The sequence below is a fragment of the Triturus cristatus genome, chromosome 7, assembly GCF_964204655.1.
Source record: "Triturus cristatus chromosome 7, aTriCri1.1, whole genome shotgun sequence".
NCBI lineage: Eukaryota > Metazoa > Chordata > Amphibia > Caudata > Salamandridae > Triturus > Triturus cristatus.
This window is the reverse complement of record NC_140590.1, coordinates 1,817,468,275-1,817,489,950: the sequence shown is the minus strand read 5'-3', so window position 1 is coordinate 1,817,489,950 and position 21,676 is coordinate 1,817,468,275. Positions and strand designations below refer to the sequence as shown.

The 21,676-nt window shown below is 44.1% G+C and overlaps 1 protein-coding gene across 1 annotated transcript; it reads left to right on the top strand.

The window, feature by feature from the left end:
- Positions 1–395: 395 nt before the first annotated feature.
- LOC146813258 (olfactory receptor 5B21-like) lies at positions 396–19,967 on the top strand. Its single transcript, XM_085615345.1, has 2 exons — positions 396–409; positions 18,962–19,967. Exons 1-2 carry the CDS (start codon positions 396–398, stop codon positions 19,965–19,967), a joined length of 1,020 nt encoding a protein of 339 aa, XP_085471471.1.
- Positions 19,968–21,676: the final 1,709 nt, after the last annotated feature.

Below are 21,676 nucleotides of genomic sequence, written 5' to 3'. Positions count from 1 at the left end.
TCTTCCGTGAATTTCGTGGAAGGCCCCGGCGGTCTGTAGATAAACAGGCCTGAAAAAGTGCAATTTGGATTAGTGGAAATTTTGAAGCGTGCGCATTCACAGTCCGCAATGCTTTCCTTTAGAAAGGAGCAGGTGAAGGAGGATCTGTGGATGGCGGCGATGCCCCCTCCTCTTGAATCTCTGTTAATACAGGTCATAGCAAACCCATCCGGTATAGCAAGATTGGGGATACTGGTTAGTTCATCTTTAAGCCAGGTTTCACTCAGAAACATTATGTCTGGGTTCTCATCCATTAATAGCGTTCTTACCTCCGCATGGTGTTTGACCAGGGATCTAACATTCAACTGCATGATGGTAAGGGACGTTTCCTTCCTTTTGTTCTCTTTCTGGCTGATATGGCGTGGTGCAGGTAAGACCAGGTTACAGCTTTTACAGTGGAGGGCGGTACGACCAATGCAGCCCTCTAGCTTGTCGCATCTCAGGCCAGGGTTGAGTGACCACAGTGTATCACTGTCGTATACGTATGACTTTTGGGCAGGGGGTCTGGCGAGAGGCGAGGACTTGGCGAGGACGGGCGAAGACGGGCTTGCCTTAGGCGCGCCTTCGGCGCGCAAACGGCGCGCCCGCTGCGCCCGTCCGCTGCGCGTCCGGTGAATGCACATCCTTAAAGGTGGGAGAGGGGGAGGGTGGGCGTGGCCTGCAGGTAGGCGTGGCCTCTGTTCCTCGCCGGTAATGGCGGCAGAACTGTTTGTTTTGGCGGAATCGGTGCAGCGAAGGGGTCGCTGTTTAGGCGTACTTCTAGCCCAAAAGGAGGTGCCTGAAGGGTGAGTGCGCAGTTAAAATGCAATTTTTTATCAGTGACACAAAATACAAATTTTAAAAATATTTCGTCCTCTCCCGGCTTCCGCCTCAGGAGATTGCAAAGTTCTGGCTAGGTCGCGCTGTCGGCAGCGTTTTATACCAAGGTGAGTGGGCGTGGCCTGCAGGTAGGCGTGGCCTCTGTTCCTCGCCGGTAATGGCGGCAGAACTGTTTGTTTTGGCGGAATCGGTGCAGTGAAGGGGTCGCTGTTTAGGCATACTTCTAGCCCAAAAGGAGGTGCCTGAAGGGTGAGTGCGCAGTTAAAATGCAATTTTTTATCAGTGACACAAAATACAAATTTTAAAAATATTTCGTCCTCTCCCGGCTTCCGCCTCAGGAGATTGCGAAGTTCTGGCTAGGTCGCGCTGTCGGCAGCGTTTTATACCAAGGTGAGTGGGCGTGGCCTGCAGGTAGGCGTGGCCTCTGTTCCTCGCCGGTAATGGCGGCAGAACTGTTTGTTTTGGCGGAATCGGTGCAGCGAAGGGGTCGCTGTTTAGGCGTACTTCTAGCCCAAAAGGAGGTGCCTGAAGGGTGAGTGCGCAGTTAAAATGCAATTTTTTATCAGTGACACAAAATACAAATTTTAAAAATATTTCGTCCTCTCCCAGCTTCCGCCTCAGGAGATTGCGAAGTTCTGGCTAGGTCGCGCTGTCGGCAGCGTTTTATACCAAGGTGAGTGGGCGTGGCCTGCAGGTAGGCGTGGCCTCTGTTCCTCGCCGGTAATGGCGGCAGAACTGTTTGTTTTGGCGGAATCGGTGCAGCGAAGGGGTCGCTGTTTAGGCGTACTTCTAGCCCAAAAGGAGGTGCCTGAAGGGTGAGTGCGCAGTTAAAATGCAATTTTTTATCAGTGACACAAAATACAAATTTTAAAAATATTTCGTCCTCTCCCGGCTTCCGCCTCAGGAGATTGCGAAGTTGTAACCTAGCAACACCCATGCTCTGTTTGTCATTTTCAGGGATTTGGAGGGACAGTGCACACTAAACCCAATACAACATCTAATTGCATCATCATTGCACCTGTGGTACCTCACTGCATTTGCACATTAAGGAGCCCCAGGGACCACCTCCCAAATGGCCTTCAGACAAGATAAAGTTCAGGCGCCGTAATGCACCCTCACCAGTGCAGACACATCCGCACAGATGCTTCCTGCAGACATGGACCCAGCTCCTGTTTCAGCAGTGACAGCCTCATTGATCGATCACTGATCCATTGCTTTTTCTAAACTGTGCTTCTCTCCTTAAAGCGAATGTTTATCATCTTGTTTGCATCCATTCTCTGAATCATGTCCCCTTTTCTTGTGTATGCCTTGTGGCCATCTATGCATAAACCCGTGGCGAACAGGTGAAAATAATCACCGTTACTTCCCTGCAGGTAATTGATTGTCTGTAAAATGATTGTGACTTTGGGTTGGCTCGTCTACCAAGGTCCTGAACAGCAAGTTCTTTATCAGAACCAAATCCTCAGACTTGCAATAACAAATGACACCCTGCCCTACTCTGTGATACTCATTTACAAGGAATCATGTATGGACCATAGGAGGATAAAAGGCAGAGACAGCCCATCCAGGATTCACCCTTGGTCTTAGGTCGCATACTGATCTCTGGATCATGTTTATGTAGGCCCAGAAGTGTCCTTTGGCTGTTTGGCATGTGTTGCGATTGTGAGATTTGTAGAAATTTGGGGGCTTATTTACAAACCCTTTGCGCCGCCGGTCCGTCACTTTCTGTGCCACACCTGCCACGCCACCTGCTGCCCCATATTTACAAGGACAAGTAAAGCCACTCTGCATGGCTTTTTTGTGTCCTTGTAAATATGACCCCTTTACACGCAATGTTAAAGGGGTGTGCCATGGGCGTTCCTGTGGGTGTTCCTACGCAAAAACACATTTGCCACATTTTCAGATTTATGAGAAATTGTAAACTTGGAAATGCCCCAGAATGCATTGCCTCGCGGGGGAGACATAGGGAGGTGCAATGAGGCGAAATCTTTTCATTTCTCCTTGTTTTTTTCATCTTTCTATGCATGCTGCATTCTGCATACTGCAGCACATGTGGGAAGAGGGAATCATCTCTTGTGATTGTTTTTGTGCAGGAAGGGACGTCATCATCCCGTGACGCAGGCTCCCTTGCACCATGGTGCACGGGTGCCTGAGTCGGCGCATGGCAGCTAATTGTGCAATAGTACAGGGGAGAGCAAAGAGATCCATCTTATCGGTATAGATATGATGCATCCCTTAGCTTCGGAATTAATGCAGCGCTCTGCAGCCAAATGGCCTGCGGCACCGCGCTGCGTCAATTCCTTGTAAATAAGGATTTGAAGGTGCAGAAGGAAAGGATTGAGCCCTTGTTTCCAAACAGAGCATCCCAGGGGACAGACTCCTCCCAGAAGAACAAGAAGGACTGATATAGAACTATAGACTGGTAGCCATCCATTACCGGTACGTTCGGGGAGAGGGGGTGGCCCTGGTTGATGGCTACCTGGCACAATTTTATGTTCTATATGCTTCTAATGCCCTTTCACCTTTCCGAACAGAGTTTTGTAAAAGCCATAACACACCGTAAGTACAAAAAATGTTGGAAAGTTCTACTTTATTTTTAAAAATAAGTTTAGGTTCAGTAATTATATATTGAAGTTTTCTTAAGTTACGAATTGATGCCCTTTTGAAATGAACTTTTCTATTTCATCTTCTAACTTCATGGCTGAGGCAGCGTCACCTACTTTCAAATGCGTGTAGGCCTTCCTTGCTCTGTGTGTGTTCACCACCCACACATCTTTGCCACTTTTTTCCCACTGCCGCTGTTTGGCGGCTCCCCTCTAGGAAGTTGCCCGTGGAGTGAAGTTTTTGTCCGTTTTCATTTTCAGCTGCAGTGCGTCTCACTCAGTGGTCGAAGTGGGGGGATCCGACGTGCCCATATATTTTAGAAAAACAGGTGTCCTCATTTATGTGAGAAGATAACCGTCCCGACACGATTACCTCCGAGGGTTAAAATGCTACAGGTGAAGGGCAAAACAGGGAGTCTCCTGTGCTGTGAAACCCAGGGAGGGGCAGGCAGCTAAACAAGCCTCCCTGCCAGGGGGCCTGCTTTCATGAGAGAATTGTAAATGTGCGCAAATGGTTAATCTGCAAATGTAAAGGGTGCTTGGAAACCAGTATTGGCTTTAATTGGTGGAATCACTTTAAACTTCATAATGAGAGTCATTTATTCTTTCTGAGAGATATTCTAAGGACGCGACCATCTAAGATGTAAAGTGTATGATTTTAAAAGACGGGTGTAAAAAATGGGCATTTTGATGACACCCATTTATTCTTTTTGACATATATTGAAAAGGAGCTACTTGGTAAACTGTGAAGTGTTAAAAAAAATTGCATTACTCACAGTCTGGCTATTACTCAATTCAATATTTTAGAAGCACTTTTTTTATCTTAAACCTTTTTGCGTATTTTGTAGCAGCCTGTCTTATACTGTGTGCCATGCAAGTTTGAATTAATGACTTACATGAACACAGTGCTTTCTGTCAGAGACTGGGAGCTCTTAGCACTAAACATACATTTCACTATTTCCTACTGCACCAACCAGGATTCAATTCTGTGTCTCTGGTGCAGTGAATTATCCAATAGAGGTTTCTTAATGTATGAGGGTGCATTTCCCACTGATTAACTTAACTTCCATTTAATGTTCATTTAGGCTGTGCGTTATTTTATGTAGTTACCTGAAGGTGAAAGTTCTAAAAAAGTTACAGAATAATTTGTATTTTTAGCCATGCCTTTGAGCACCCCCACGCTAGCTCACCCCGTCCCATTGCGTGCAACATCACAGTTCCCATACTTTGTAATGCACTTCAACCCCTGGTCTTGTTTATTTTTGTAGTGTGGACTTGTAAAGAAACAGAGCTTTACACTTCTATTTAATGGAGGTGCATGAGTCAGCAGTTCACCAATCAGATGTTCACCACAGGTACCTTTTTCGTTTGGGAATGCCACCACTTTTAGATGTGTAATGGCGGGAGACAGTCCTGCAAGTGAGTGGCGTGATGCACAAACGTGGGGACCCCCTACAGGATGTGATGAGGGGCTTCTGAGCCTCCCATATCTCACAGATATTCATCGACCTTGGGCTGAATGTGACCCCCTTGAAATCTTGAACCCCCGAATAGATGTGAGGGATGCAGGGGCTGCGAGGGCTTGCGCTACGCCCCTGCTGCAAGTGACCCACTGGGAATGTAGAACATCTCAGTTAGGGGTGGGCGGAATTTGCGAAATTCACTTTCGCAAACTATCGCGAAAATGTTAAAAATCTCCGCAAACACGCGGAAATATCGCGAAGACGCAGACGTTTTTTTCCCGCCCGTTCGCGGTATTTTCTGCGTGATCGCGGCTCGCCAACTTACCCATGTGGTTGCTCACGGGCACGAGATCTCAATCATCTCATAATCTCGCGGTGCATGATCGCGAGATGAAAGACGTGATCGCACGACGAATGACGTGATTGCGCGACAAATGACGTTAATGCGGGCGTGAACTGTTGCGAGACAGCGCAAATGGCTACCAACAATTCAACATCTCGTGGAGAACGAAACCAGATCGGAAAAACTTGTCGGCGAACTCGGGGATTCAGGTAAGGCGATCAGGCGCACGCGAGAATGTATTTTTTTACAGCGTGAGCAAGAAAAAAATTTCCGGTAAGATGCGGATTGAGGAAATGTTGACATTTTCGCGCTCTCCGCGGAACGCGAAAATGTCAAATTATCGCAATTTCCGCAAGCGGAAGGGAATTTTAGCCCAGGCCTAATCTCAGTGGTGGTCTATAGGAAGAGGTGTTGCGCTGTGGCCAGGGCAACTGATTCCGGAAGCTGGGGATCACGGTTCAACCCCCGGCGCCAGAGGCAGATTAGCCCAGCACCATGTGGGCAATAGCTTGCTTAATCTTCCAGACGGCCCCCAGCGCCTAGAGACCCTTACGGGTGATTCTTCACGCTTTACAACTGTAGATTATTATTATTATAAGTTTTGAGCCGCGATGCAAAAACAGTTGGTTATCCTTTTTAAACACCACATTCTCGTTAGTGGAAGGTTAAAAGAAATATATACAACAGCATTATAATTTCTTTCATTTGAACCTGTGAGTTCTCTTGAAGTGTCTCTCAGAGATGTGTGATCTGCCCACTGACCTTTCAAGGGAGGTATGCGGTGTCCTTGGGAGCAGAGGGTCATGACTTCATGGAGGGAGAATCTGTTGATTTCCAGTTTTTGGCACTAGGATGTTACAGGGCTGCTGTCCGAGAAGGGGCACGATAGAGGAGGGGAGCATATGGGGCCCACCACATCAATCGCAGCGGTCAGCGACCTATGATGATTTTGCAAAAGTAACCCAGAGTGACTCCCCATTCAGAGCACAAAGCGGTGGAGATGAAAACCGTTCTAGAGAAATGTCCAATATAGTTGTGGGGCGCATTGATGCATGGACCCCTTTTATTCAATTTATAAATCTCAAACCTCTTCCCGGCACTCGACGAGCTGACGTCACATGCCCGACCCTTGGTGGCCTTTCTTTATCGAATGTTCTTTATGCCGGTGCCCTGCTGCTCCTCAGCATCACCAGCATAGGGCTGCACAGGTCAACTAACTTCTGCCAGACGACATATGCCGCTGACAACGAGTTAGAGGTCAGCCACAAGAAACCCAAGGTAATTCCGCTAAACTGGTGTACCCCCAAACAGGGCAAATGGATCATAATGGATCCCCGATGGTTGAGACAGCTATCTATGGGGCATATCAACAACAACCGGCGATACTTATCGCTCAGCACTCTTGGCGTGAGGATAATTATCGCTGGCTAGCGTGAATTTTTATCGCTGAGATAGCGTGCTATTAGCAACGCTTATCTCAATAGCGATAAAAATCTACACGCTAACAGGCTAACGTGATATTATCGCTGGAAACCCAGCGATAATCACACGTTACCTTGTTGATAGGGACAGGCAAACTTAGCCATGATATCCTCCTTCCATAGGATATCATGGCTAAGTCTGAAAATTAGCAGACGTAAAAAAGCAGCGTTAACCGCGGTTAGCGCTGCTTTTTTTGTCTCTAACAGGGTTAGCGACATTCTTGATAATAGGAGAAATGTCGCTTAGTGAAATTTCTCCTATTATTTTACTCTGGAACGCCCCCTTTGCATCTCATTAGAGATGCAAGGGGAAGCGTAGAGTAAAAGGGTGCTAACATGCAAATTTGCGTGTTAGCACCCTGTTGTTGATAGGGTGCTAGTTTTATCTCTGCTTTTATGGCTTTTAAAGCCAAAAAAGCAGAGATAAAGCCCTTGTTGATATGCCCCCATGTTTTCCTACGTGTGAAGATAGACTCAAGGGCATCGTTTTCTCCAAAAAAGGAAACAATTAAGAGGAAAGCCCTGGCTCTTAACTTTGCGTTCACACCATTAGCGAACGCCATTTGGGGACAAAATGTTCATTCTCTGATTGTGGAAAATTGAATCAAAATTGATACGAGCTCTTTCCTATGAAGGTGAAATAATGTTGCAGTCAGATGCCGGACTGCTTAGCAACATCGAAAAAGAACATTCACGCAAGGATGCCAACATCAGCATCGCCAGCTCAAGCTAGGCTTGAGATTTCGCTGGGGGTCCTCTCGCATTTATAAAATGCTGTCACAAACTGGGATCTGCGGCTACGGGGCCATTAGCCAACTGCTTCTGTGCACTAATTAACCTCCAGACGGATAAAGGATGCTACAAGAAGTTCCTTAAGGATAACATAGAATAATTTGGGATGACTAACCTGTGGAAACTAGACATATCTAATCAAGTGTTTAAGACGATGGTAAATAAACCAGTCACACTGCAAAGTTGGGTGGGGGAAAAGGGAATGATGGCAAAACAAGTGCACGGGTGGCTGGTGCTGGGTTCCTTCGGAGACCAACTGACCCAGCCCTTCCTTAAAGCTACCTATTCCCTTCAGGTGAAAACCATCCATCGCTACTGAGATTGGGAGCGCTCCCCACCTTAGACTGTAAGCCAACATGGCAGGAGGAAGGACAACAGGGGACATGAAGTGCTATCTGTGCAAGGAGGCAAAGAAGACCTTGCTGCATGTCCATTGCATCTGTCCCTGTGTAGAACCAGAGTACATGACCCCGCTGAGAAAGAAGCTTAAAGCTGTAGGAAGTAGGATGTGCAGATCGGCTGCGATGGAGTCACTGAACCCACGGGACATGAGGCTCAACATTCGATTGGTGCAGCTCATGGACGCCTAAAGACCTTGTAAAGGCCAGAACTCCTGCGTTGACTGGGCCTAAGGATGACCTAAAACCTTCCTCTGGAGTCGATTCACAAGGATTCCGTAACCCCACTTGTGATCAGATGGGCTGTCCGGGGTGGAATAAGCTCTTCAAGGCTGAGAGTCGCTTAGAGCGCGTCTAAGGATAACTCTTAACATTGTGTTTCAGAGCCTGCAGGCAATGATCGTGCAACTTTATATGAGATCAGAGTGGGCTGCTATGGGCTGAGTAATCCCCCTCTCTTTCTGTTCCAAACCAATATCCCGCCTTGCTAGCATTGGGTACTATTAGGATTTAGCGTGCACCTCAGCACTTTATATGTGGTAGTTACTCTGGACCATGACGAAGAGTGTTTTTTAAGATGCATAGGCACTCAGAAGCTCATGGTCAGTGTTTAGTTAGCACTTTAAAGTCAGGGCTGGGGGCTGAGCAAGCATGTCTCCCCTTCTGTTGCTGCTCGACCCTTACCCTACTGTTTGAGCGTGCCCTCATTAGAAGGATTTAATATGCACTCTGGCACTTTATGTGTGGTAGCTTCACTGGGCTAAGAATAAAATACATAACTTTTTATCTTTCTCCTTGTTTAAAGTGTAGGCACCCCAAAGCCCATGGGCAGCATCCAGCTAGGATGAGGTGGGAAGCTTGGGAGGTTCTACTCTTAGGATACAAAATGCATCGGACACCTTACGCGTGGTAGCAATGGTTCCTTCGCTTTTTAATAATAATGTGTTTTATCGTTTATTATCATTGGCATTGTTTTGGTTATTGTACTTTGTATTTTACCATATATTGTATTTTAACATGTAAATGTTTATGGTTTTTATTGACTAATATGTATAAAGCAACAATTAGATAGGTGAACGCACTCACTGCTGTATTTCTGAATCAATGTTGAAAATGGTAGGTGGTGCAAATCAGGTAATCCTCCCGAGTATGAGGATAGAAGAATAGACTGAAAGGGCTGTCCTCAAGGAATGAGGGGAGTCTCCAGCTTGCACTCAATAATAACTTGCAAATGAATTATTCCAATATACATAAAATTCTTCTCAAATTTCTTTATTGTGTTGTCACTTTTTCTGTCATATGAAAAACAGGTGGGAACATTTCACGAGAGGTAAATGCTCTCGACCGTGATAGTTAGATTACCATCTAACTATAACGGACGAGAGCATTTACCTCTCGTGAAATTTTCCCGACCGTTTTTCATATAACGGATTGCATTTTAAGAAGATAACCTTCTATACTTTCACACAAATTTTGGCACTTATGCCCTCCTTAGTACTAAGCTCAAGTGTCTTCTATTTTTCTAAATAAATCCCCTGATGAAGGGCAAAAGCCCGAATTGCATTGGGCACATAAGCATATGTAAGACATGTGTAATTAAGTGGAAATTATCATCATGAATAAATAATGACCGAAATAAATGGAGAAAAAGTGACAACACAATAAAGAAATTTGAGAAGAATTTTATGTATTTTATGAATATTGGAATAATTCATTTGCAAGTTAATATTGAGTGCAAGTTGGAGACATCCGTCATTCTTTTAGAACAGTGCTTTCAGTGAGTTTTATTGACTAATAAAAAACACCAAATTGTACAAGCTGCATAGATAACAAAGAATAAATAGCACAAAAATGTTATCTGAAATAGGTTCATTATATTGATATTGTTTTTTTAAATATTATTAATCAATATAGCTTCCCGGATAAAATATGGTAGGAAGAGGAAGTGTGCTCTAATATCTCACTGAGCATTGACATGCGGCATCGTTTTATTATGAACAGTGGTCCAGTTGTAGATGGAAGAGGAAACTGAATGCAACTCTTCATGATGTGATGTTGAGTCCAAGCCTTACTTATTCAAATTAATTCAACCACACCAGAAGTGAGAGGGGGTTTCCGTTAGAAGCACACCATGGGCCTGCTTATTCTTGAGAAACGGATGCTGCTGAGTGCTGTGCACGATATGCAGTGGTGGCTCCTCCGCTAAGGTGGAGGAGCACCACCCCATTGCACTGCCGCAGTGAAATAAAGGAAGAATAACATTTTAATAACTCAAAGTTATTATTATTTTTTTCCTACTGCAGCAACTTTACAGGGTGGGGCGGGGCTGCTCTGATGACAGGAGCAGGGGGGTGGTGAGCCGAGCAAGCATTCATGCGCACTTTGCATGTTCTCCGCTGAGGCTGCATCACAGTCTAGGTGGAGAACATGCCCAGGCTCCCATTCCCTGGTTGAGCACTGAAGCACAGTGCTCAGACCAATCGAAATGCTGCATTGCAGTGTTGTGATTGGCTCAGGGGAGCCTGGATGTGCTTCCTGTTCCAGCGGTACAGAGGGAGGAGGAGGAGAGATTGAGGAGAAACGTGGCATTAAGGGACAATTTTTTCCTTATTTTAGATCCCCTTACCCCCACCACTCCCCCCTTCGAACCATGCTGGCCGCCACCGACCCTATATATAGAACAAAAGGACACAACACACGCGCTTTAAAGTGTACTGGACCAATCACAGACCACTCATTCCATAATTGGCATTGTTGTGACTTTGCAAAGTAGAACAAGAGCACTTCTTAGGACACTCGGGAGCAAAGTCCTAACTGATTTCCCTTGAGACAGTGCCTCAAAATTGGCACAATTCATTGTTGCTAACCACTAACATGTCACCGACAACAACATCAACATTCCTAATAATGCAAACATTGCTAAGAGTGCAACAACGGATTTATCCCAGCATGCATCAATCTAAAAATCGGTCCCAAACAGGCAGATTCGCAGAGCCTCTTTGCCACCGGTATTTTTGCAAATTGCGATGCCTTGAAGGCAATGCAAGATGCCATTTAGAATAGCTATTTCACTATTAGGGGCCGCTAATTACCGAAGAAGTATAACTAGTGGTAATTAGCAGGAACTTTGAAAAAATTCACTAACGTGCCTTTTTCAAAGTTCCAGGTTACACACACACATGCCCTTGGCGAATGTGTGTGCGCAACATGTGTTCTCATATCAAATTCAGGGGTGCAACAGGGTGTCCATTTAGCACCCTTGAAATTGCATGCGCAATTTGCGAGTACCTATTGGGTACTTGCCAATTGCGCATTCAATTCCCATTCATTCCTATGGGCCTGTAGGCCCATAGGAATGAGTCAGAAGCCATTCCTTAATTGCAAATCGCAATTTGTGACTCGCAATTAAGGAATGTTTGAAAATCTCTTTTTTATTAGCAATTCATACATGCATAGGCTTTTGCGATTCCTTATTTGCGATTCCTTAATAATTGCAATTTAAGAATCGCAAAAGCCTACCTTGATGCATGTGCCCCTTAGTTATCAATGCAAAACTGGTTGGAGAGAACAGACTGCTCAGAGAATATGTAGCTGACATTCAGACAGCAGCCTGTGTTATTTTTCAATAGAGGTGTCCCCATTTCAAGGTCAAAGCCAGTGTTATGCCCTCATTTGAATACATTTGCAATCAACTTGTTTTACTGCCCCAAATAGAAATGGTAGTTTCATTAGGACGTTTAGGGCTCAATGTACTAAAACAATGGTCATAAATAGTGGATTCTAATTAGGGGTGGGCGGAATTTGCGTAATCGCGTTACGCAAATCTCCGCGAAACGGTAAAAAATCTCCGCGAACAAGCAGAAATTCCGCGAACACGCGGAATTGCTTGTTCGCGATACTTTTTTCCTGTTCGCGATCGCTGTTTGCGTGCTCGGGGTAAAATATCTCGCGAACACGCATATTGAGAACGCGAACAAGCAAAAAATTTCGCGAAGTCGCGGAACGCAGATTTTTGGGTAATTTCGCGTTCTCCGCGGAACGCGAAATTACGCAAATTCCGCAAATTCCGCGAACGGAACGGAATTTACCGCCCAGGCCTAATTCTAATTTTCTATACCTAACACTAACTTTGTGCTACCTATGTATTAATAAATTTCAATACAAAATTTCCAGTCACCGTGGGTGTACGAGGACCTGCCTAATGTTCATTATTAAGCAATCTGTTACTTGTGACCCATTGTGTTTGGCTTGAAACACAGGGATGGAGGGCTGCAAAGCACAGCAGAGTACTATCCCTCTGTTTTCACTCCCAAATATATATATATTTTTTTTTAAGCAGCCTCTGTTGGAAGAAAACAGCCTTTGTAGTCCTCAGAACCACCTCCCACCTACAATGAGGCCTTCCTACACAATTCTCAAGGGGGAAGTTGTCCATAATCTAGTAATTCAATGGGAAGCATTTAGGTAGCCATTCAGGAGTACAACGTTAGTTGACTGTTGTAGTAGGACTAGAACTTATAAAGAAATTGCCTTTGGTTTAGGGAAACTGGGCTAGATTTTGAATAATTTTTGCTACAATGACACTCTTCATGATACGAGTTGCGATTCCAAACGTATTTGACTTGATTATGTCCCATAAATGTCCTTATGAATGTTGAAACTGATGTGTAACCCTAAACTTGAAGATTGTTGGAAGATTTGAGCAATCATGGATGCATGTGTGCATGTAACTGCCGTTCAATGTTGAAGACATTGAAAGATTACTTTGACAATTATGCAATAATGAGATAGATCATCGACCTTCCTTTTCTCCCCCTTTCCATTGATGTTTTTATTTGTCTTGCCTGATTTGCTGTTGCTTTCAGGAAAAGGGTTGGTTATCTAGATGTTTGTAATGTAATGTAAAATAAATTTCTATAGCGCACTACCACCCTATGGGTATCTGGGCGCTGGGAGAATACCTTGTTGTTATAAGCATGCTTGATCAGTCACCCTAAAAAGAAAAACAGGAACTTGGTTAGAGAGAGAGGGGGAGAACCAGACGAGATCAGAAGATGGATCAGTGACATTACATCTGTGTATTATTTCTCCCTCGGGAATAACCATTTCTTCAATTTTTTCTTAAGTTGCATTACATTCTCACTCTGCCTAATGTTGGATGGAAGCTCATTCCATTGTCGTGAGGCCACTGAGCTAAAAGCTCTTCCTCCTGTCTTAGCTCTTTTAAATCTTGGGATGTTGACCAGATTTGCTGTTGACGAGCGGAGGTTTCTTATAGGAGTATACCATGGAAATGTTCTCTGCAGTGGGCAAGGGCCCATGCCATGTGCTGCCTTAAAGACAATGCAGAGAGGTTTAAAATAAAACCTCTGCTGTATCGGTATCCAATGAAGGTCTCTTAGAGCTAGGGATACAGAAGATCTGTGCTGCCGATTTAAGGCCAGGTTTGCTGCTAACATTTGGATTCTTTGGAACTTCAGTATCATGGAGTTAGGAGCTCCAAGACACATAGAATTGCAATAGTCCAGTCTGCTCAAGATAACACTCCTCACCACTTGAATTCTGGCAGAGACTGGTAATAGTGGAACAATCTTACGTAGAGCTCTAATCAAGGACAATCAAGTGTTGACTGTTGTGTTAACGTGTGAATCCGATTAGAGATTGTTAACAATCAGCACCCCCAGATTGCGTACTGTTTTAGTTGGAGTTAACACGCTATCCATAGGGGTAAGCCGGAAATCAGCAGGAAGGGGACGGGCTATTTTGCTTGAGGTGCAGAAGACATCTTCTGTTTTGTCTCAGTTAAATTAGAGAAAGTTATTTCTAAGCCAGTTTGTAGTGCTTTCCATGCACTGGTGAAATATATCCATGGAAATTGTTTTATCTCCATCCAGCGAGAACATAAGCTGTGTATCGTCAGAGTAGTTGACCAGTTCCACTCCAAAGGATTTAATGATGGGAATGAGTGGGCGCAGAGAGATGTTTAAGATGTAAATTGGAAACCAGTGCCTTCAATATTTGGCATCCAAAGTTTTGATGTTATTCAATCATGTGTACCAGCGTGTGTTCATCCCCTAAGAATGTTTTTCATATCCAAGCTCATAATAACTGAAACAATGAGGCAGAGGGCCTTATTACTTGTGTGAGAAGTTGGCCTGATATATGTTTTCCACTATTTCTAGTGGGCACCCTGTATCAGTCTAAACAAACCCTTATGGTGATAGGTTAAAGACAACCTTTATTGAAAGCTATCCTAGTGGTGGCTATGGAGAGCAGCCTTCAGGCTAAGTCTTGAAGCTTGTTTTACCAGTCTATAATCTCTTGAATGGCTAAATGAGAGACAACCACACCAGGTATATATTTAAAATATATGTATTTAAGATAAAACACGGCCCTCTAGTCTCTTTATGAGACTGGAGTTCGAAGTACTTAAGTTACAAGTTAGCAATCAACAGTAATAGCACAAATAGACGTTTGGGCCCTAGGGGAGTACCAAACCATATTCCAATAAAGTGGTATAAGAACCACGACTGTATTAGACACAAGGCCTAGAACCTGTAGAATCGATGGGACTCCATGGAACCACCCAAGGTAATGACACAGGGGACCCACGGGGGCCGTGTGCAGTGTGTGAACACAGCCGCGGGTTCCCGTTAGCTTCTATGGGCAATGTCGCGGTTGGAAATTTAAAGATTAGGGACACTTAGAAATGAGTCAGGACCAAACCCTTCTGGACTTAGGAAGTTCTAGGGCTAGCACCCACGGGAGCACTGGAGTACTCGTGTTACCTCACCCAGGGAAGCCGGGTGCATAGGTGTCTTTTGGTGTCGGGTCGCGTCATCGATTTCAATGGGAGCTGGCGAAGAAGTGCTGCTACCGTGAAGAGGAGAAGTGTCCGAAGTGAGGAACCTGAAAGCAGAGGGGACAGAGTCTGGGTCACTTACCAGTGACCAAGGGCATGATAGACCAATGCCCACAGATGTCGCGTGCTTCAGGTGAGTTGACGGGTGTCTTGACTCTTCAGCCACGATGTCAAGGAGGTGCTGATGACAACCAGGAGCTGGATTTGAGCTGTACCACAAAGTCTGTCGAGTGCTGCGGTTTCTTCAACCAGATTGGACCCAACAAGCCTTGGCAACGGCAAGTCACTTGGAATCAGAGAAAGGACAGCGGTGCAGACCATCAAGGTCTGGGGGACTCACCCAGCAAGGATAAGTCAGGGCACGTCTGGAGCAATCAGGAAAGCCCAATCAGAAGAGGAGTTGCTTTTGTGGGGACCTACTAGCCAACAGGCTAGCTATCGCAAAGGAGCCTCGAGCGGTCATACTGGAAACTGGCCCACAGGTCACTCATGGAGTGGAGGCCAGAAATCTTCGGTGCAGGAGATGCTCAAGGCTGGGGCTACGTGGAGCCCAAAGCACAACTTAGAGGAAGACCAGAAAGATGATGGAGCTGCAAAAGATCACAGTGTCCAGGGGTCATGGTTCCACGTCACCCACGATAGCCACGGGCCTCAGCTTTGCTGTGGACTCAGGGTAGCCTTGGGGAAGTCTGGAAATCTACCACTGGTGATGCAAAGACTTCGATGTCCAACGGGAGCTTCAGCAATGCAGACCGGTCAGTTGTTTCTTTGGTGCCTGCCTCCTTGACCCCAAGGGAGATTTCTTCAGTCTTCTAAGCAAGTAGAACGTCGAAGGTCCAGGATATATATTGCAGAGTTACATCCAGGGTAATCTAAAGTCGCAAGGACTGGGTTCCCATACTTATACAAAGTTTGGGGGTTGAACATACTCTAGGGACCCACCTATGGGAGGGTTTGGAAAGAGGGGTGGTTACACCCATTTCCTTTGTCCAGTTTCATGCCAGAGCAGGGGAAGGTAGCCCCTGCAACTGGTTTTAACTGGACTATGCACAGGGGCAACAAGTGTGCCCCAGTGCGGGACTTCAAAGCACCAGAAAGTGCTCCCGCCCAGCCCCAATACAAATCTGCCTGTCTGGGGAGGTGGTTACACCTCCCTGGGACAGGAAACCTACTGTCCAGGTATCCCCTGCTGGAGTTTTGGTCAGCAGCAGGAGGCCAGACCCATGTCTGTGGCAGTGGCATCCATTTTGTGATGCCAGGGCTGTAGAAAGTATTTACCGGGTTAGACCAGTGTGAACATGTCCCTCCCTCTAGAAGTGTGGACTGCTACCCCCCCCCCTGGGGGGGGGTAGTATTCCAAAGCATTTGACACCAAACACAACATGTTTCTGGGCAGCCAGTCCAAAGTTTGCATTTACCGCGAGGTTATAAGGCACTTACGAGTATATGGTCAGGCTGCACCACAAGCAGCATCAGAGGAGGTACTCTGAATGCTGCAGAGGGGCTCTGCTCATGCAGGGGCACCCTCTCACATAAAAACCAAGCACTCTGCCTTCAGGATTGTTAAGGCCTGCCATAGGAGTGACTTATAGGTTTTATATGTGTGTGCAATGGTAGTGATATAGGTAGCCTATACCACAGTAAGGGGTGCAGGTACCACCTTACCCAGGCTGCAGTAGCAGACCTGTGGTGTCATTTTGGAAGGTTTCCCAGGGGTGGCATAATATATGCTTCATACCCTGGTAGGCTTCTGAGGTACCTATGCCCTAGGTACATAGTATGCCATATACTAGGGGCTTATAAGGCACTCCAGAATCCAATTAGAAATGTACCTAATGTACATGGAAACCATTTTAGAGAGGATGTAGCTAGGCTGGCGTCCTGATTAGCAGGGCCACAGCCAGACTAAGGTCTAAAAAAGTGAAGCACCAGCAAAAAGTGGGGGTACCCATGTGAAGCAGATCCTACTCTCCTACAACTTGCATTATGGAAAGAATATGGCAAACATAAATAAATCAATCAGAAATCACAATAGTGTGGGTATTCAAAAAAATAGAGATAATATAGGAAATGATCAAGCACTACTCACGCTCTAAGAAGAGTTTTTGAATATATTATGTTCTAAGACTCCACCAATGGATGAGGATGGCATTAACAAATAATTGAATTTAGGTTTAACATAGTGTTGCATTTCTATTGCTTCACAGAATGTATCACAAAGGCAACTCTAAATAAAAATGTATCAAGCCATGCCAGGCCACCTTGCATGGCACTGCGGTGCTTGGCAAATCTGGAGTAGCACAAGGCAGAGCAACTTGCTGCCTTGAGCTACTTTGCTCCAGAGAAGTGTTCAATGTGTGGAGTTTGGGTGTCCACCCATGGATTGTGACGCATTCCCAGATTTACCATAAGTGGGAGTGCATAGAGAGGCATAACAATCCTGCCCATAATTCCAGGGTGTGAAGGTGCCTGCATTGTCTCAAGCCCGCACATTGTGCACCAGTTCAAGGAAAGGACTGGAATGCACCATGTATTAAATATGATGCATTTCTGCCCTCTCCCTTCCACACTGCACAGCGAAGCAAGGTGTCTTTCAGCATTGTAATGCATGAACGTTTGAAAAAGCAGAGCCTGAGTGTCTTAACTAGTTTCACAAGATCTAAGGTAGGGGTTGGCTGCTTAAATTAATTCAAACAAGAATACTATAAATCTTGACCCATGCGTCCTAAGCCTTTGCATCATTCAAGGATACACAGGGCAACATTTATTTGGTATTTACTAAGCCATGCAAGGCCTGATTTCCATTGCCTTGCATAGCTTTACATGCGTTCCCGTGCATCCACCCATGGATTTCAAGAAATTCAAGATTTACTAAGGTTTGTAAAGCTGGAAATGTTTGTAATCGCCGGTATGCACACCACAGAGAGGTGTAAGGAGTAGAAATATGTTTATTTGTTCAAAGAAAAAAATGCCTCTTTAGGTTCTTTTGTGCAAGGAGTATCCCTTCCTGTACAAAACAATCCTGCGCTTAATGCAGGCACCCTTGCACTATGTTGGAAGAGTGCCTGTATTGGTGCTAGGCAGCCTCAAGTGCACCACTGCAGGGAGAGAGCTGAAAAGTGCCATATTATAGTAGAAGCACCACTTTGCACCTCTCTCCCATTCATGCAATGCAGGCAGCAACTTTGCTTGAGGTCCTGTGTCATGTGACCTTTTGATAAAGACACCCCCTTACGATTTGAAAGGCAGCTAAAGCCAGAATTGAGAAAATGGAGAGAAGTTTCTTCCAATATTTATATTTCAAACAGAACATACTACCTCACTAGGAATAAGTAGTTAATTTTGCAGTCTGCAAGGAAGTGAACCTTTCTATGTAGAGGGACCTTCATCAACCAATCTTCTTCCAGAATGTTCATTCAAAGGTCAGCATATTGTCAGGCTTTCTGAAAGATATAAAAAGATGACAGGACTACAAACGACAATCCAACTCATCCACCTGTTCCAACCAGGACACACATTAATATCTCATTTAGGAACCCGGGGAAAATGGAGGAAAAGGGGAATACACCGGAGACCTTTGTTCAGAATAGCATCAAGTGCTGTCCAACCAGTGCCAGGAGTGGGCTCAGCTGGTGTTGCATTAGTGTAGTCATGGTCAGCTGTGGCTAACTCACTGTATCCCCTTCCAAATGTTCAACTGTAATGTCTGATGATGATGATGATGAGAACATTTAAAGGCTCATCAATGTGGTTCATATATTCCCAGTGCAAATAACACTTCCAGAAATTGAAGCTGTCTCAAGAAGTTTCAATATGACACTCGACCCCAGGAAGATGAGCCTTGTCATGTGTTGATCATTCATTGCAATATAATGTGAGGTCAAGATTATTGAATATTTGTTTGAGTTCAACCTGTGACTAAAAAGAAGAAAAATGCATTATGGTACAGTAAAGAAAATATTTCAATTACTTCAACGAGTCTGTGTGCAATGTCTTCTGTGCAATCACTTGATTTATTTTATTCCAGTGAGAGTAAATGGAACGGACCATCCATTCAAAAATTAATCATCTTGGATCAATATGTGTGAATATAGTTAATATGATATCTTACTTACACTGTTTATGCTTTTGACTTAATCCACTGTTTCCTTTTTCCAACAGATTCATTTTAGCTGGGAATATAGAAAGAATGAACAAGACAATAGCTACACAATTTATAGTTTTGGGTCTGTCCGATAATCCCAAATTGCAATTTCCTCTTTCCATAATTTTTTCACTTATCTACCTCATAACTCTAATAGGAAACACTTTGATTATCACTTTGGTATGCTGTGATTCTCGCCTCCATACCCCCATGTATGCCTTCCTCTGCAATCTGTCCATCATAGATGTGTGTTACACTTCTGTTACTCTTCCCAAACTGTTGGAAATACATGGATCCCAGCATAAATCTATATCATTTGCAGGATGTATGGCACAGCAATATTTCTTTGGCATAATTGCTATAGCAGAATACACTACGCTCGCATTCATGGCATTTGACCGCTACGTGGCAATCTGCAGGCCCTTGCATTACACCATAATCATGACCAAGAGGCTCTGTGTCTTGCTATCAGGAGTATCGTGGACTGCCGGCTTCTTGAATGTCATTCCACTTACTGTTTTGGTATCTGGACTCAACTTCTGTGGCTCCAATGTGATCAACCACTTAATGTGTGATGTGAAGCCACTCATGCAGCTCTCTTGTAGCAGCACCCATACTCTTAAAATTGTCATCTTTCTAGTGACAGTGCTCTGTGGGTTCTTCCCATTTATGTTAATTTGCACTTCGTATGTTTATATAATATCAACTATCCTCAAAATACATTCTCACAAAGGAAGGAAGCGAGCATTCTCCACATGTTCATCCCATCTTATAATTGTTTGTTTATTCTGTGGACTTATGATATGCACCTACATTGGTCCTGCCTCTGTGGATTCTCTGGAGAAAGACAAAGTGCTGGCTGTGATGTACGCTAATGTTATTCCAATGTTGAACCCCATCATTTACAGTCTCAGGAACAGAGAAGTAAAATGGGCCCTGAAGAAGATCAAAGATCACCTGAGATCAACTGTTCAGCAATCATGCACCTGGCACAATTTTCCCACATCAAAAGTTGTCATCTGAGGTTTACTTACCTAACAGGAACCCCATCATTTATAGTTTCAGAAACAGAGAAGTAAAATGTGCCCTGAGAAAGATCAGAGGACAAGTTATATCAGCTGTTCAACGATTCTGGTTTATCTGGAACACATTAAGTGTTGGAATCTGAAGATCATTTAGAGCTGAGAAGTGTTCCTTGATGGCCAGTGTGTTGAATCTGAAGATCATTTAGAGCTGATAATTGTTCCTTGATGGCCAGTGTGTTGAATCTGAAGATCATTTAGAGCTGAGAATTGTTCCTTGATGGCCAGTGTGTTGAATCTAAAGATCATTTAGACCTGAGAATTGTTCCTTGATGGCCAGTGTGTTGAATCTAAAGATCATTTAGACCTGAGAATTGTTCCTTGATGGCCAGTGTGTTGAATCTGAAGATCATTTAGACCTGAGAAGTGTTCCTTGATGGCCAGTGTGTTGAATCTGAAGATCATTTAGAGCTGAGAAGTGTTCCTTGATGGCCAGTGTGTTAATATATAAGTGTATTTTAATTGGTCTTTGCACTTCACCAAATAAAAAATTGTCATCTGAGGATCTTGTTTTTTTTCTGGGGGGATACTGATAGTCTAATGAAAAATCTCATTACAGATAAAATTATATCTTCACATTTTGCTTCAACTTGGAATTTGCATGGTTTAGGCATTTTATAAATCCATCATACTCTGTCCAATCATAATTGAAAGTCTTAGGGCCTTATTATGACTGTGGCGGTCCATGGGACTGCTGTAGGTGTGGTGGCGGTTCGACCACCACCACACTGTGAGACTGCCTGCGCACTTTTACAAGTGTGGCGGTCCGACTGCCACTGAACAGCTGCTATCGCCTTGGAGCAGAGTGGTATAAAAAGGCCCTTATACTTTTACACTTAGGAATGATCAAGAACTACTCACACTCTGAATGATGTGACCCTGACATTTGAAAAACCCTCTTCACTGGCAGCTGGTGAAGTATGAATATGATTGGACATAACTACTCACATAAAAACGTAACATGCAAGTAAGTGATGTGAGTGAGTTTTACCACCTTGGGTGGGGCAGTTCCTGGGGAATTCTTTAATGAGAATATTCTTAAAAAATGGGGTGCAATTTTTTACTGCTCAGTTTACACATAAAAGTGATTTTCGCCACAATATTTATAAAAAGTCATAGGATTTACATAAATTAAAAAAAACGAGATTCTCTATTTTAAATATCTAGATTTACTTCAAAATGTATATGGCATCCTAGGACAGGTCCTCTTATTGCTTATTTTTTCTTTTCTAAGTTGATTAAAGGGTGTTATGGCTAAGAATCTATCTGGAAAGGACAAAGTGAAAAATAATACATTTGATTTAACATGTTGTGGTAAATATTTAATTACCTATACTATTTTTGATGCGGTAACTATAATAAGAATAACTCAGTATAATGAGAGGCAGAATCCGTGGTATTAGAGGTTCTGAAAGGGCTTTATTCCTTTACAGTTCGAACTGCAGGCATCATATTCCATCACCACGGGGGTTCAGGAAGTGAAGACAATACATTATTGACAGGTAATCATTTTTATAGAAAAGGCATTATAATGAAACAGATGCAGTATGCGTAACAGCTGATAAGACAAAATAAAATATGCATGCGTAACTAAAATAGGCGTATGTATAGGCGTAACTAGAAAACGTCATTATACATGATGTCACAAAT